This window comes from Sander lucioperca, chromosome 23, assembly GCF_008315115.2.
Source record: "Sander lucioperca isolate FBNREF2018 chromosome 23, SLUC_FBN_1.2, whole genome shotgun sequence".
NCBI lineage: Eukaryota > Metazoa > Chordata > Actinopteri > Perciformes > Percidae > Sander > Sander lucioperca.
This window is the reverse complement of record NC_050195.1, coordinates 17,873,336-17,889,120: the sequence shown is the minus strand read 5'-3', so window position 1 is coordinate 17,889,120 and position 15,785 is coordinate 17,873,336. Positions and strand designations below refer to the sequence as shown.

Here is a 15,785-nt window from a genome sequence, read left to right as displayed (position 1 = left end):
CAGGGGTGCCCATAGTCCCCCTTATTTTTTGCACTGGACATTGAGCTGCTGGCCATTCTGAGGAGAAATTTAAGGTGTATTATGCGACTGGGAACTGTACACAAATTGTCGCTTTATACAGACAACTTACTTTTATATGTGTCGAACCCTTCGACATCTCTTCCAGTAGTTTTAAACATTCTAAAACAATTTGGCTTGCTGTTGAGGTTCAAACTTAATTTTAGAAGAGTGAAATGTTTGCAGTGAAGACACCAGCTGCTGAGCTACCTTGCTAAGGTACCTGGGTAGTATCTGGGAGTTTTTATTAAAAAGTCTTTGGCAGATATATTCAACAGAAATTTGGTCCCTTTGCTTAAAAAAGTGGAGGAGGATTTTAACAGATAGACTAACCTACCACTGCAGGCAGGGTAAGTTTGGTCAAAATGGTTATCTTACTTATTTATTTCAACATATTGCTGTCAATCTTGCATAAATTGACAGATGGTCTTGCCCTTACTAATTTTGTTCAGTATTACTGGGTGGCAAATATTCAAAAGTTCTCTATTGTATCGAGACTATCTCTCAACAGAGTTACATATTCCATATGTACGGGAGACTGACCCACTGGGGCAGTTGACGTGGATACCACTTTAAGACACACCACTACGTAGCCCATGCTTGGGCATAAAAGGCCCAGGTGTGCGTGGGTTCACTGATTCATTGATTTCCACTGTATAGGAGACCTGTGAGCACCTGAAAGCTACGAGTCTGAGAAGGTAAGATTATTACATAGTACATAGTAGCTTCCATTTAAGGGGCCCTATCTTGCACCCTGCGCAGCACAGCGCAAAAGCCCGACGCAAGTGTCTTTGCTAGTTAGACCGACGCACTTGTCAATTTCCCGTCCAGCGCCCACAACTAGCATGAGTGTGTGTCTGACAGGGTGGGGGTGTGGCATCACGATGGTGGCTCTCCATCATGATGTCGGCCAACCATCATGATGGACGATGATAACCCTAATTCTAACTAGATTGCGTGGGACATCACTCAGGAAGTCATTGCTGGAGACTTAAATGTATACAAATTAAAAATGTAAAACCACAGAACCGGTATTTAAATGTATCTTGTTGGGACATAAAATCATCAACATTAATCATCAGATTTCTTTTGTTTGACATTCAGGTAAAAATTACAATGTGGAGTAGGATTCAGTGTTGGTGAAAGGAAACTAATTCTTGTTTAATTTTTTCTCCATCATTGCCACCTCCCTTTCCCACTCATTTGTGTGTCCTCCTCAGCTGAGACCAAAGTCTGTTTCAGGTACTACCACGGTGTCACCGGAGCACTGAGGGCAACGACACCCAGCATAACCATAAAGAAAAGTTCTGCAACTGTGAGTCTCACCACATTTATTTATTTTGACATATGCAGCTTTCTTAAATGTGGGGCTTCATTGGTCACTCAGTATCTTGTGTCTGTTGAATGGCAGCCCAGTCTTTTTTATTTTTGTCTCATTTCAGTCAGTCATGCCAATCAACCTTAGTGGTGAGAAAGCTACTTTGTAATTGTTTCTTGCCATGCTTTGATCTACTACTGAAGTAGTTATGCTGCAGCTACACCTCTGATGGAAGTACAATGCTACATTAGAAGTCACTAAGTATATTTTAGTCTGAGATACGTCAAAGAATTGACCATCCATTGCAAATAGTTAGATTACACAGGAAAAGGCTCTGCTCTTTGAAGAAGCTTTCAAAGAATTTGAGCAGCAAGGATGATTCTGATGAGAGCTAATCCCCTTAAAGGCCCCCTCCAGTGTATTTTGACAATTTTATATTTCATATTTCTCTGAGTCATTTCCTAGACAATATTGACTAACCATACTGTTCGCCAAATAGTTTTGACAAATAACTTAATTTTGTGCTCAAAGTAAAAAAAAAAGTTGTTGCTAAAATGGGAATATGACGTATGACCATAGTAGAATCTGCAAGTCATTCGTCATCCTCCAAGCCTGCGTAGTTAGCTAAACTGTAGTTAGATAGCTTAACTTATTGCATTAGCTAAATGGGGGTCTTCATTTTATTCTTTAGTTTCCTCCACCTTAGTTTAGTGTGTTTTTTTTAATTTTATTTTCATAATGGCATTTGCGCAGTGATGACACAAAAACCCACCTGCAGAAACTCACTGTCTCTCTGTTCTTTACTGTCTAGCAGTTCATAACAGGCTGAACTGTTGTCAGTAGGTGGCGCTATGACTGTGACTCAATATGGGCATGCAGATGTCTTCAGGCCTGGACTGTTATCCAGCATGTGAAATGTGGGGCAGATTGGACTAAGTCCAGTTACAACAGCTTCCTGTGTCATGGTGAAAGATGCTAATTTTTGCCTCACCACGGCAGCACCGTTCCATGACAGTATCGTGAAAATCTTAAAATGCTGCTGACCCAAATTGACAAGAATCTGTTTCATACCTGTAAGGTGCCTAAAATGATGTGTTGTCACATGACCTATGACATCACCATTTGAGCTACGACTATTCCTTCGGAATTCAATGTAAGTTCAAACTGCTGGGTATGCATCAAACGAGGCAAAAACGGAGATCCAACAAAAGTGTGTGTGTGTGTGTGTGTGTGTGTGTGTGTGTGTGTGTGTGTGTGTGTGTGTGTGTGTGTGTCCTTCTAAAGCCTATATCAGTCAGACCCTGTTATCAAGACGGTGTTCAGCTAGGTGATTGGGTTTCAGTGTTTGCCTTCCCATTCTGCTGCTCTGGGCCTCTGGAAATGCTGATGGACCAGGAACTTGATCTGTACTTGCTTCCTGATGACAAACGAATAAAAATAACCGCCATCTGAAGAGAGAGGAAGGAAGAGAGTAGAGATAGGAGAAGAGAGTCCACACCAGCTAAGTCAGTCAGGTTTTTTGAGGCGAGGGGTGGACAGCACCGGTTCGAACTGCTAGAGGCAGACACAACAAAGAGAGACCGAGGAGAAGAACAACATAGAGGAGATGGACAGATGGAAAAGCAGTGAAGGGATATTTGTCTGCTTTGCCCGTTCAGTCTAGACAGAGAAGACACAGCGTTTGATTTGTATGGGTGTGATGGACGGCATGTGTCTCCAGCTGGGACTGCTATCTCCCAGTCATCCTGAGAGAAGGAGTGGGAGGAGGACAAAGCTCAGCTGGATAGCCTGGGTAACCATAAACATGTTTGCCGCTAGGAGCTAGGAAGAATGTTTTGCTTTTAAGGACATCGCTCCAACAAAAAAGTCATTACACAGTCTTGTAATGGAGTGTGTTCCCAAGGAATACATTTACATGTATGCTTCACTCCTCACTGACATTCTATAGAGTCTGGGATCCTTACTTGGAGTTTATTGGACCTACTTTGTAATCTTCCGTACCACAAGGGTTTCCTAATCCAGTATAGCCTATATTTGTACCTTCTCTGTAAATAATAGCAAATTTGTAACCTTTTTGTTGTCCACGTTTTCTTTGATGTCATTTGATGTTCTCTATTTAGTGGTTTGGGAGGGCTGGGGATGATAGTAATGCCTGCTATCTTCATTTCTATTGTCTACTGTTACCCTTTGGTCATGTCTTGTCTGAGCTGTTCTGTTTGTATGTTTGTTTCTTGTTTTATATGATAAATATATAAAAAAAAATCATAAATGTATTGATGTATTTGTTTAATTTTTTTATTTTTTATTTACTGCGTTTTTTTGGCTGCAGTGACCCAATTTCCTTTCCATTTCATTTTGACTGGGTTTTTGTGTTATTTTTATTTGAGGACAGTTCTTAACTTTTCATGTCTGTATGTATCCTCAGGTATTAAAGCCAGTGGTTAGTCCTGAAGTCAACCATGGACTGGGCAACAGGAGACTCATTAACTTTTCCTTGTCAGGTAGGATACTATATCTATTCTTGTATTGCTTTACTTCACCACTTTAAGGTCCTATGACATGCTGCTTTTTGGACGCTTTTATACAGGCCTTAGTGGTCCCCTAATACTGTATCTGAAGTCTCTTTTATATAGACCTTAGTGGTCCCCTAATACTGTATCTGAAGTCTCTTTTATATAGACCTTAGTGGTCCCCTAATACTGTATCTGAAGTCTCTTTTATATAGACCTTAGTGGTCCCCTAATACTGTATCTGAAGTCTCTTTTATATAGGCCTTAGTGGTCCCCTAATACTGTATCTGAAGTCTCTTTTATATAGGCCTTAGTGGTTCCCTAATACTGTATCTGAAGTCTCTTTTATATAGACCTTAGTGCTCCCCTAATACTGTATCTGAAGTCTCTTTTATGTAGACCTTAGTGGTCCCCTAATACTGTATCTGAAGTCTCTTTTATATAGACCTTAGTGGTCCCCTAATACTGTATCTGAAGTCTCTTTCCTGAAATTCAGCCTTGGTGCAGTATTACAGCCACTAGAGCCAGTCTCACAATGAGCTTTCTTTAGGTTGTGCCATTTCTGTGTCTGTAGCTTTAAATGCTATTGAGGAGGAGAGAGGGAGGGGGGGGCAAGGTGGAGTTGACCAACTGTCAGGCTTTGCTTGTTTGCAAGCCATGATGTCTCTCTCTTTCTCATGGTTGGGCCAAATTCTCTGGGCGGGCAAAGCAGAGAAAGGGGAGGTAACCTTCCTCCTTATGACGTCATAAAGGGAAGATTCCAGATCGGCCCATCTGAGCTTTCATTTTCTCAAAGGCAGAGCAGGATACCCAGGGCTCGGTTTACACCTATCTTCTGTCTGGTTTCTTTTTCTAAGCCCTTTTTCTTTCTGCATACTTGTGCCTAATGCCCCGTTCAGATAGAGTAGGTCTAGACCACACTCTGTAATTTACAAAGACCCAACAATTCCAGTAATTCCCCCAAGAGCAAGCATTTAGTGCGACAGTGGTGAGGAAAAACTCCCTTTTAGGGAGAAACCTCGAGTGGTGAGGAAAACTTCCTTTTAGGGAGAAACCTTGGACAGACCCAGGCTCTTTGTGACGGTGCCGGTTGGGGGTGTGATGAACAGTGGCAATTATAAGTAGTAGTAGTAGTAGTAGTAGTAGTAGTAGTAATATTGTAGTTTATGGCATAGCAGGGCATTACATGGTGTAGCAGGGCACTGCAGGGCATAGCAGGGTGCCAAGCAGGACCACGGAGACAGCTGCAACCAAACTGCGGGGCGAGAAAACATAAGGACAAGTTAGTAACAACATGAATGCACACATATGGAAAGAGAGAGGAGAGAGGAGCTCAGTGTGTCAAAAGAAGGAAGTCCCCTGGCAGTCTAAAACTATAACAGTATAATTAAGAGCTGCTCCAAGGCAATCCTAAACCAGCTCTATAAGGGTTGGTAGATGAATCTGACGACAATGAAGAGAAGCAGAGAAGAGAAGGGGTGCCGTGTCTGAAGCTATATACCCTCCCCCGCCGGTCTAGGCGAACGCTGCAACTCCTCACTCCCTAACTATAAGCTTTATCAAAGAGAAAAGTTTTAAGTTTACTCTTAAATGTGGTGATGGTGTCTGCCTCCCGAACCCAGACTGGGAGCTGGTTCCACAAGAGAGGAGCCTGATAGCTGAAGGCTCTGGCTCCCATTCTACTTTTAGAGACTCTAGGAATCACAAGTAACTCTGCATCCTGGGAGCTCAGTGCTCTACTATGAGCTCTTTAAGATATGATGTTGCCTGACCATTAAGAGCTTTGTAGGTCAGGAGAAGGATTTTAAATTCAATCCTGGATTTAACAGGAAGCCAATGCAGAGAAGCTATTACTGGAGAAATATGATCTCTTTTCTTAGTTCTTGTCAGAACATGCGCTGCAGCAATGACTTTGCCAATTCTCTCAAAGCATTAACAAAAGCATCAACAGATTTCATTTACCATTGGATGAATTTCAAACAAGCACACCACCCAACTTGGCTGCAAGCAGCAATAGTGGGAACCAAGCAATCTGAACAGGCATACTCTCGAAAAGGGCAATGCACTAGTAACTACAATTTGAAGACATGATTAGAAGTATTCTTTTAGACATTTAGAATCAGCCAACTTTTTTTATCCCAGACATACATTACTGTAAGAAGGCATTCAGACCAAAGATAATACTACATTAAAACAAAAGTGGCCTAGTGTTTGCACTCTTTCCTACTTGAATCTTGAAAAGTCAGAGGATCCCCCTCTGGCTACATTTACTCCTCAAATTATGTACAAACCACTTGAAAGTCAATTTCAATCCCAAATAAACTAGGACAAAACAACCTTGACACAGTTAAAAAATAAAATTAAAGGATATTACAGCAATTTTACACACACACACACACACCCATCAACAATGTACTCATTAACAATGACTCACTGATCTATATGGCAGTAACATGCCTGTAGACCTGTAGTTATTATGTCCTTCACTCACATAAGTATGTTTTCAGTAATCTGGAAAGCCCATAGAATTCTTTAAAATACTTTCCAGCTACTATATGAAAAGAATATGCAACCACACACAAGAGCCTATGGAATTATTTGGGTATAACAGACCTGTGCAGTAACTCGTTACCATTTTGTTCCCCAACGTGAAGATCTGAAATGTTCTTTCAAAGATCCCTCAGCATTGCCCAGAAAGAGATTATGTTACAACAACACTGAATCCTTATTTATTTATTTTGTTAGCAAACAAAGTTTTTAATTTCAGAATATCAACTCCTCCACTAAAACTGAGAATAAAATACTCAGGATAAGACCTCAATAGAAGGTGCAGCCCAGAGCATATCCACGCATTTCACCCCTTTGTACACAATATAGTTTTTCTCCTGTGCCTAATAGGCCTAATAGGGCCTAAAAACACTTATCTTTCTGTTACCAGTTTTTCATCATCAAGAGCACAGAAGTTTCACAGAATTTTCCACATCTGAAAATTATTAAGCATGTGGCTAGTTCCTAACTTATTCTATAACTTTTTTAAATAAATAGTTTTAATAAAAGAAATGACCTGGGATGTTGTTGCTTAGGCTAAGTATAAGCCTGTCGTCTCAAGAATAGTGCCGTTTTAACTTTGCATTAATGAAAAGCCTGCAATGTGTAAATCTGAACCTGTGCAGGACAAACATTTTTGTGTCATTCCATAACCCTCTCCTTCTTTGCTTTCATGTCCACCCCTTTCAGACCTCCAGGCAGTTGGTTTGAAGAAGGGGATGTTCTTCAATCCTGACCCCTACCTGAAGCTTTCCATCCAACCTGGAAAGCACAGCATCTTCCCCTCGCTACCACACCACGGCCAAGAGAAACGCTCCGGAGTGGTCTGCAACACTGTCAACCCACAATGGAGCACGGAGGTACAAACACACAGAGGCATTTCTAGAATTTATACAAAATATAAATCAACTAATAAATAGGGATGCACCGAATCCAGACTTTTACAGAGTCCATTATCACAGTAAACACATTAATGAAGTAAACAACATCCACAGCAGTGTATTTTTCAAAGCTGGTAATGGCCATCTGGTTAACACAAGTTTTTAGCTGTGACTGTCCTTCCTTTGCCGTACAACTCGTATTCTTTCGGATGTTTCATACGCAAATGTTTTAACAGCGGCGATGTTGTTAAGGGTCCTTGCCACCACGAGACAAATCGGCATTGCAAATTGAACACGTAGCTGGACTCGAATGGCCTTCTTTTGACTGAAAGTACTGCCAAACTACACTTTTTCTGCTCACGAGTTCCATTTTCACTTTGTCACACCCTACTGCATTGAATGGGCCTCCTACGTAAACACCTTTCCGTAATCAGCAGCGGCGTCATTATGTTGACCATCGTAGCGCGCGTAGTGCAAGCGTAGGGTTTGTTTCGGTGGAAAAGAATTCTAAGGTTCTGCAGAAACCAAACCCCGTCAAAAAGCCCAATATTCGGCCGAATCCTGGATTCGGTGCATCCCTACTAATAAATGATGATGTATTATTATAGAACTAACTACCCCGTAGTAGATAAAATAATAAAAATGTGCTCCACCTGTACCAGCTGAACACATACAAAATAATTATAATACAGTAATATAATATATTATACTAAAATGGGAATCTGAATGCAATATTTCTTACTGTAGTATTGCTACTTTTACCTACGTATAAGATCTGATTACTTCTTCCACCGCTGTATTCTCTCTCTCTCTCTCTCTCTCTCTCTCTCTCCCTCCCTCTCTTTCTCTCTCTCGCTCTCTCTCTCGCTCTCTCTCTCTCTCTCTCTCTCTCTCTCTCTCTCGCTCTCTCTCTCTCGCGCTGTCTCTCTCTCTCTCTCTTTCTCTCTCTCTGTCTCTCTCTCTCTCTCTCTCTCTCTCTCACTCTCTCTCTCACCCACACCCACATGCAGTGTGAGATTTTTTTAATTAAATAAAACATCTCTTCATGATGTACAAACATGCACTTCATATTTTAAATCAACAGGCAATTTCTTTATTCTTACCCTTTATTCTCTTTTGGAAATATCCCAAAACGATTGTGTCTTTTTCACCTGGACCTGTGTCATTTCTCCTCTACTCTCTCTGCTGTGATGAAGGTTATACTGTTACCTTAGTTCTATAAGCCCAGGCAGAGCCCTCTACTGCAGACTTTCTCAACCACTAGGCCTGTGTGGTCCGCCAGTGCCCTCTAGTGGGTCGCAACATTTTTCAACTTGAAGATCACTTTTTTAGGAAAAATATTGGTAGCACTTTCAATAAAGCCTGTCTCTTTAATGCATTATAAACACATTTGTAATGTGTTATAATCTGCTTCTAGCGCTGTATAAAATGCTTTGCAACAATAATCATAACACATTATAAAGCATTTTTATAATGACTTATCAAAATACTCATATAATTGCTGGTCACTGACTGTCTTTTTTTCCCCAAGCCCATGTCTATAATACACTATTAACATACTTATAATGCGCTATAATTTTGCGTAAAGCACTGTGTAATTATAGTTATAAGCATTTAAAACTCTTCATAATGTTTTAAAACAATAGTCATAACACATTATAAAGCATTTTATAATGACTTATAAGGTCAAGTATCATTACACTCCATTACAACTCACTGACTACCATTTTTACCAGAATCATAGTGTATTATAATTCTCATAATTTTAATATATTATTTTAAGGAACCTTGACTGAACCTTTCAGACAAAACCTAGGTTGGGAGTACTAGGTTTTTCTAGGGCCCACATTTAGTTTGTGTAATGTGTATTTTACACTGTTATTGACCCATAATATAATCTTAAGCTGTTTGCAGATGATCAGAGGTAAAATCGCAAGGTAGGGCGCAGAACACAGAGGCTAAACGCAGTGCAGGTATATGTCATCATTGCCTCTGGCTTTGGTTGCACATTTGAGAGGTCAACAGCAACAAGGTCAAAGTAAAAAAAAAATTGAACTTTGAGTGCAGTGCTCAGCGGCAATTTCAAGCGGTGTGCCAGCACAGCCAGCGCAGAGCTGTTTTACTGCAGATCGTGTGTAGGCAGTTTTACATAATTCTGGTTGTTCAGATTTGAGACAGAGCATGGAAAGGACAGGTTGGACCATAGCATCACTAGAAATGACTCAGTGCTTTGTGCATAATATGGAGCGGTTTTCTATCCGACTGCAATATCTGTCTCAGAATGCTCTACAGCACAGTCTCTATCTTTTATGTCCCTTAGGAGACTGCATACACTGATTTAATGTAGTGTCCTTCTTGGCAGCATCCACTCAGCTTAAAGCCATTTTCCTTTTCCAAACAGCTCCCATGTTGAGTTTGAGTGGAGCTTGGCAGTAATGTACTGTATAACTGTAATGGGTCTCCATAGGATGCTAGCTCAGTCAGCATACATTCCATACTGCATCCCAGTACTGTGCAGCTTAAAGAGACATGCATATTCTGCATATTTATATAATAAGATGAAATGATGACATAGTATTAGCAACAACAACAAACAACATCACAAGATAGGATTCCTGGATCTAAAGAGTACTTTCAATTGAATTGAATACTTTTTGCAGATATATCCTATAAATAGTGGTGAAATTAAGCTTTCTTGAATTATAAATGCAGGGTTATATTTATCTTCATTTGCCAGTATCATTATTGACCTTGAGTCATTTTATTTACTTCTAGTGTGCTGGATCTGATATGGGTTTATTGATTGTTTGCTGATGACGGCCACCAGAGTTTTACTCTTCTGTATTCTAAAATATGTTTAAAAGGCTTTTTAATTTGGATATGATTAATAATTTCTAATGCTACATTTAAATACCCAATGCTGACAATGTCCAGGAGTTGTGGACAGGCCACATATGATTGACTTGTATGTCCAAATGAAATAAGCTGCAGTTTTTTTTTTAAATAGAGCTTTCATCAATATCACATGTCTAAATTTAGCAAAAGTCTATATCAGAGAAGCTGTGCTGGCTGGTTGGGTGGCGGCAGGAACGCCACTAGGATTAAAAGATGGGGGGCTTAGCCCCCAGGGTATGTGAAACTTGCGCTTCAAAAGCTTTGCACTCGCATCTTTTATTACTGTATTAGCACTACACTTATGTCAACAAGCAGTCGAGAAACCAAGAAGGTAACAAGTAAAAAGCAAAGGACATATTCTCTTCTTCCATTTCTCCTCAGGAGCTGCTAGCTCCCCAGATCTTGTCACACCTACTCAGCCATAACCAGAAGCTGGCCTTCTCTGCCTCTTCTGAGAGCTCCCTCATGGTTTTGTGTAGATCTTTGCCTCGTAGCCCTAGGTGCATCCACTGCTGGGTTTCCATCTGCTTCCCTCGGCTTACTTCCTGCCTCTTTCGCTCCACCACCTCAGCCAGCCTCCTGAGCACCTGGTCATGCCTCCACCTGAACCTGCCCTGTGTCAGAGTGGTCCTGCAGCTTGCCAGGATGTATTGCAGAGAGGCGTTGGTGGTCCCACAGAGGTCGCAGGCTTGCTCTGTTCCCAGCCACTGGTGCAGATTGCGAGGGGAGGGCAGGGTGTTGTAGGTTGCCCTAATCAGGAAACTGAGTCAGGCTTGTGGCAGCTTCCATATGTCTGCCCAGCTAGTCCTTCCCACACTGTCCATTGTCCCTGTTGCCCCTGAGCCAAAGCTTTGACCGTGTACTCTTCTTGTGCCATCCTTGTCACCTCGGCGATAACAAGGTCCTTCCTCTCCTTTTTGCTGGCTCTGGACCACAAGATGGATGGGTCGTTCCATCCCAACCCTGTCCGTCCTGTTTGGACTATACTTCCTCTGCCCTCCATTTCCTCCCTGTCTCCACATGGGCATGCATCTCCCTCACAGACTCATCTGCAGAGTTCCTCAGCTCCATCACCAGCCTTGCCTTCTCTTGCCTATATCCCAGTGTAATTGATTTTAAGGGTAACTGTACTTTCCATGTAACTGGCTTGCGACGATCTTGGCCAGGCTTGCTGACAGCTGCGGAAGGCTGTCTTCCCTTGTCTGAGAGGCTGGATGTATAGGGCCTTCCCAGACTTCGGATGAGCTAGTCTACAATGCGGGGAATGTTTTTTCCTCCAATGGTGAAGGTGTCCCCTTTTCGCAGGGACAGGCGCCTTGATTTTCCAGCCTTGAAATTCATCCTGGCCCAAGAGACCAGCTTGTCTAGTCTCTTCAGGAGCCGTGCCGTGCCGTGCACTGTGCAGTTTGGAGGAGGCATGTGATGTCATCCATGGAGCTCCTTAAGAGGAGGGAGCCTCCGTCCAGCTGGCAAACAAACTCTGCCGACCACCAGCCTTGCTCCAATCAGGATCACTTTGAAGGCAGCAACAAAGAGGATGGGGGAGATGGAACATCCCATTGCGATTCCTACTTCCAGTTGCTGCCAGATGGTGGAATCATGCGGTGTGAAGGCCCACCTTCCATCCCGCCTCTCAGAGGGCATTCGGTTTTTTTCTTTTGTATAGGCTTTGTAGTTGTTTAGGGTGTCTCCCTTGGTAAAATAACACGAAAGGGTTACTAGCCCCCCTGCTCCCACTGCAGTCTATCCCGCTGTCACCAATACTTCCTGGTTGTCCTCAAGTCTTTCCTGGACTCTCATTGCCCCATTCACAGTAGTCACTGTTTCCAGAGATACATCGCTTTTAACAGGTAGAGCCTAGCACCGGTGCCTGTCTGGTTAGCTGCGGGGTCATCAGCCGGGGATCACAAGTCAATGATGTTTCACCCCTTATCCTGGAACAGCTTATAGTAGCGGGGCAGTGACCAGGGATGTCTCCCTGACAACCCCCCAGCGAACCCTTCCTCAGGAGCTGCTAGCTCCCCAGATCTTGTCACTGCCTCTTCTGAGAGCTCCCTCATGGTTTGGTGTAGCTCTTTGCCTCATAGCTCTAGGTCTCGGAGCAGGTGTAATGTTGAGCTCCCCACAAAACCCCTCATTCCAATCTCCACAGGACAGAGTTTCGTGCTCCATCCTTCTTCCCGGCACTCAGCAACCAGGTCTCCATATTTCGCTGGCTTTCTTTCATGGGCTGCCTCCACCCCTTCCTCCCATGGCACAGTCAGATCCACCAGCAGCGCTGATTTAATCCCTGCTGACCAGAGCACCATGTCTGGTCGCAGTGTGGTGCTTCAGAACTCCCGTGGAAAGTGGAGCCGCCTGCCCAGGTCGACCTCCAATTTCCACTCCGTCCCTGACAAGAGGAGCGAGGGTGCTGGTCTCCCTCTGGTGGTTTCTGTGCTCTCCCCTTGTCTCTGGAAGTGGATCCACTGCTGGGTTTCCATCTGGTTCCCTCAGCTTGCTTCCTGCCTCTTTCGCTCCACCACCTCAGCCAGCCTCCTGAGCACCTGGTTGTGACTCCACCTGAACCTGGCCTGTGTCAGAGCGGTCTTGCAGGCTTGCTCTGTTCCCAGCCACTGGTGCAGATATCTAATTCCTCTCTCTATTAGATAAGTTGCAGGTCAGAATAACACTATTTAATTACACTGAATACTGTTACTGCACTGGTTCAATCAGTGTCACGTCAAAATCCAAAATGTCACGTTAAGCACAAATCAGTAAAACAGACAAACAGAGGTCAGTGTACCATGACAAATAGCAGTACAATAGAAAATAAGATAATAACTAGGCATCGTTGCATACTTTATCATGTAAGCTGTTGATAGGATCCTATTTAAAGTGGCTACTGTCTGAATTTAATAACCTACTTTTGTCTAACTTCCAACTTTCAGGCGCTTTTTTAGCTTGATATATCAGTTTTTGCATCTAAATATGAATGTGGATAATGTTAGTGATAGTGAAATACTTGCTAGAGTTGCATTTCTAGTGATGAATCGGCGGAAACGTCATGGTGGTACCGAAAGTCTGAAGAAAGCGTCCTATTTGATTATGACTTATGTCTGTCAGAGAAAAGCAAGTGCCTTGCAATGGAAGGTGGTAAAAATGTGGACAATTTATTAAAGGGAAAAATTCCACAAATTTGCTTTCACCGGCGACCCAATAGCTGCTGGTTAGTACTTACGCAGGAACACCACAAGCGGGAGGAAGCGTGGGTTCATATTTTTTATCGATACTGGAATGTCTCCACAACTGTGGGAGTCAATTGACTTCAAAAAGTTCACCACTTTACTCGAACCAAAGTTAAAAAAACCTGTTCATGTATGTCTTCTTTAGTCTATGTCTATTTAGTTTTTTTCCTGGCACATGTCACTTATACAATTTGCACTTACTAAGGGGTCTTGTGTAGATGGTTTACATATTTATGATCATATGTACATTTTATGTACCGGTGTTATTGTTGAATACATTGTGAATACATATTTCTAAAATTGTATGATGTTTTTGTTGAGTTATTATTACACAGTACTTTTTCTGACCTTTTTGAATCTTGGCCCTGACAAATATCCCATATTACAAAAAAGACTAAAATACACTAAAACTAATAAAAACTAAACTAAAACTAAGCATTTTCAAAAAATAAAAACTAAACTAAACTAGCAAACCCACTTTTAAAACTAATTAAAACTAAACTGAATTTGAAAACAAAAAGTCAAAATGAAATAAAAACTAGTGAAAAATGCAAAACTATAATAAAATTGACACGCACACACATTGACATACACAGATGAATGGTGGAGGGAATTGATTCAATGTAGTGAGTGATACAGAGTGCACTGTAAAAAAAATAAATCTAATAATTATTTTTCTTATTTGGGGGGGCTTAGGATGATTATAGGGTAGCTTCAGCCCCCCTAAAATAGGCCTAACGACTTCCATGGGTGGCGGTCACCCTCTAGCAGTTGCCTTTGACAGCTAGATTTGAGTTTTGCCCAAAATAATAATGAGAAGTAAGAAAAGCCTCACAGAGCTGCTAGCATGGCTGTAGCCAAGCCCTTTTTTAAATATTTAACCAAGACCACTAACCTTAACCGCAACATAGACAAAGACATTGAGTTTAGATATTTTTTTTGCATTGATTAAATGTTTTACAGATACATTTGTCTTGGTAGTAAATATAAATGTTTTTCCTTGTCATGTTGGTAAAAAAGCATAATCCAGGCTACATTATGTTTCATACAATAGATATCCTCTACTGCAAATTAGTTCCAAATGAGTCCTGGTAGGCTTTTCTGTATTAAAGGCTACTATGAGTGTACTGTATATGATATAATGGTGAAACTGTAGTGCATTAACAACTATCAAACATCATCCCAATCCAATAACACGGAGTGGTTTAATTCTAATGATGTTCTCTCTTCTGTCTGTCTTTCCAGAGGTTTAACTTCGTATCTCTGCCCACTGACGCCCTGGAGATCGAGGTTAAGGATAAGTTTGCCAAGAGTCGGCCAATCATCAAGCGTTTCCTTGGAAAGCTCTCTGTCCCTGTCCAGAGGCTACTGGAAAAACATGCCATTGGGTAAAACATACACACCATGCACATTTATGTAGTGGATGTGTAAGATGTGTGAAGATGAGTGCAGTAGGACTGTGCGCGCCATCAGTCAAAATATTACTATTGTGCTCTATGATTGAGTCTGTGGAAGCTTCCCAAATACAATACACTGGTGTGGTTATTGCCAGTGTAACTTTCATGTGACAATCTGATTTTAGCTATGATTTCATTAGCTATATTTCAATTATCCAATTTTTCTTCCTGTGTCGCTGCACTTTATGAATTTATTGAATACACATTTACTCTTTTCTCTTTTTCTATGCCTGTCTTTGTTTTTTGCCTGCAGGGATCGGGTAGTGAGTTATTCGCTGGGTCGCAGGTTGCCAACAGATCATGTCTGCGGCCAGCTGCAGTTCCGCTTTGAGCTGACTTCTTCCATGCACCCAGGTACAAAGAGCATAATGCCATCTAGCAGTAGACATATTATGAATCCTGCGATCTTCCCTCAGCTGTTAAGCTCTCATGTCAACTGTCTCTCTGTAGGAAAATGTTTTAAACTTTGAAGCTTTAAAGAAATCACTGGAGATTCTTACACATGTATTATTATCTGTGCATGTAATTCCTGAAGTATTTGATTGTAGGTAATTAAATATATGTTTATAATAACCATGTAATGTAAAAAGGATAAGAGGTAGAGCTGGGGGTAAACGATTATTTATTAAACGATTAATCGGGCGATTATTTTATCGATTAGTCGACTAATCTAACGACTAATTGGACGATTAATATAACGATTATTTTTCTGTTGCTCGATTAATAAAAACCATAATGCATCTCAAAAATATACCAAAAAATTCTTAATAATATATTTTATTAAACAATTTTGCACAGCAAAAAATCTTCTGCTTTACACAAAATAAAATAATTATTTTACTGTTATACAAAATGAAAGGCCAGCCTGTTTACTCTTTTACAGTACCAACATA

At 41.4% G+C, this 15,785-nt stretch overlaps 1 protein-coding gene across 4 annotated transcripts in view; it reads left to right on the top strand.

The window, feature by feature from the left end:
• LOC116064974 (E3 ubiquitin-protein ligase HECW1) overlaps positions 1–15,785 on the top strand; it is a 90,267-nt gene that overhangs the window by 19,906 nt on the left and 54,576 nt on the right. For all 4 annotated transcript variants that reach the window (XM_031320404.2, XM_035998110.1, XM_035998111.1 and 1 more), the window contains 5 exons: positions 1,278–1,372; positions 3,801–3,876; positions 7,123–7,292; positions 14,681–14,823; positions 15,146–15,246. In XM_031320404.2, coding sequence (XP_031176264.1) covers positions 1,278–1,372; positions 3,801–3,876; positions 7,123–7,292; positions 14,681–14,823; positions 15,146–15,246 — 585 coding nt within the window. The remainder of the gene's footprint in view (positions 1–1,277; positions 1,373–3,800; positions 3,877–7,122; positions 7,293–14,680; positions 14,824–15,145; positions 15,247–15,785) is intronic.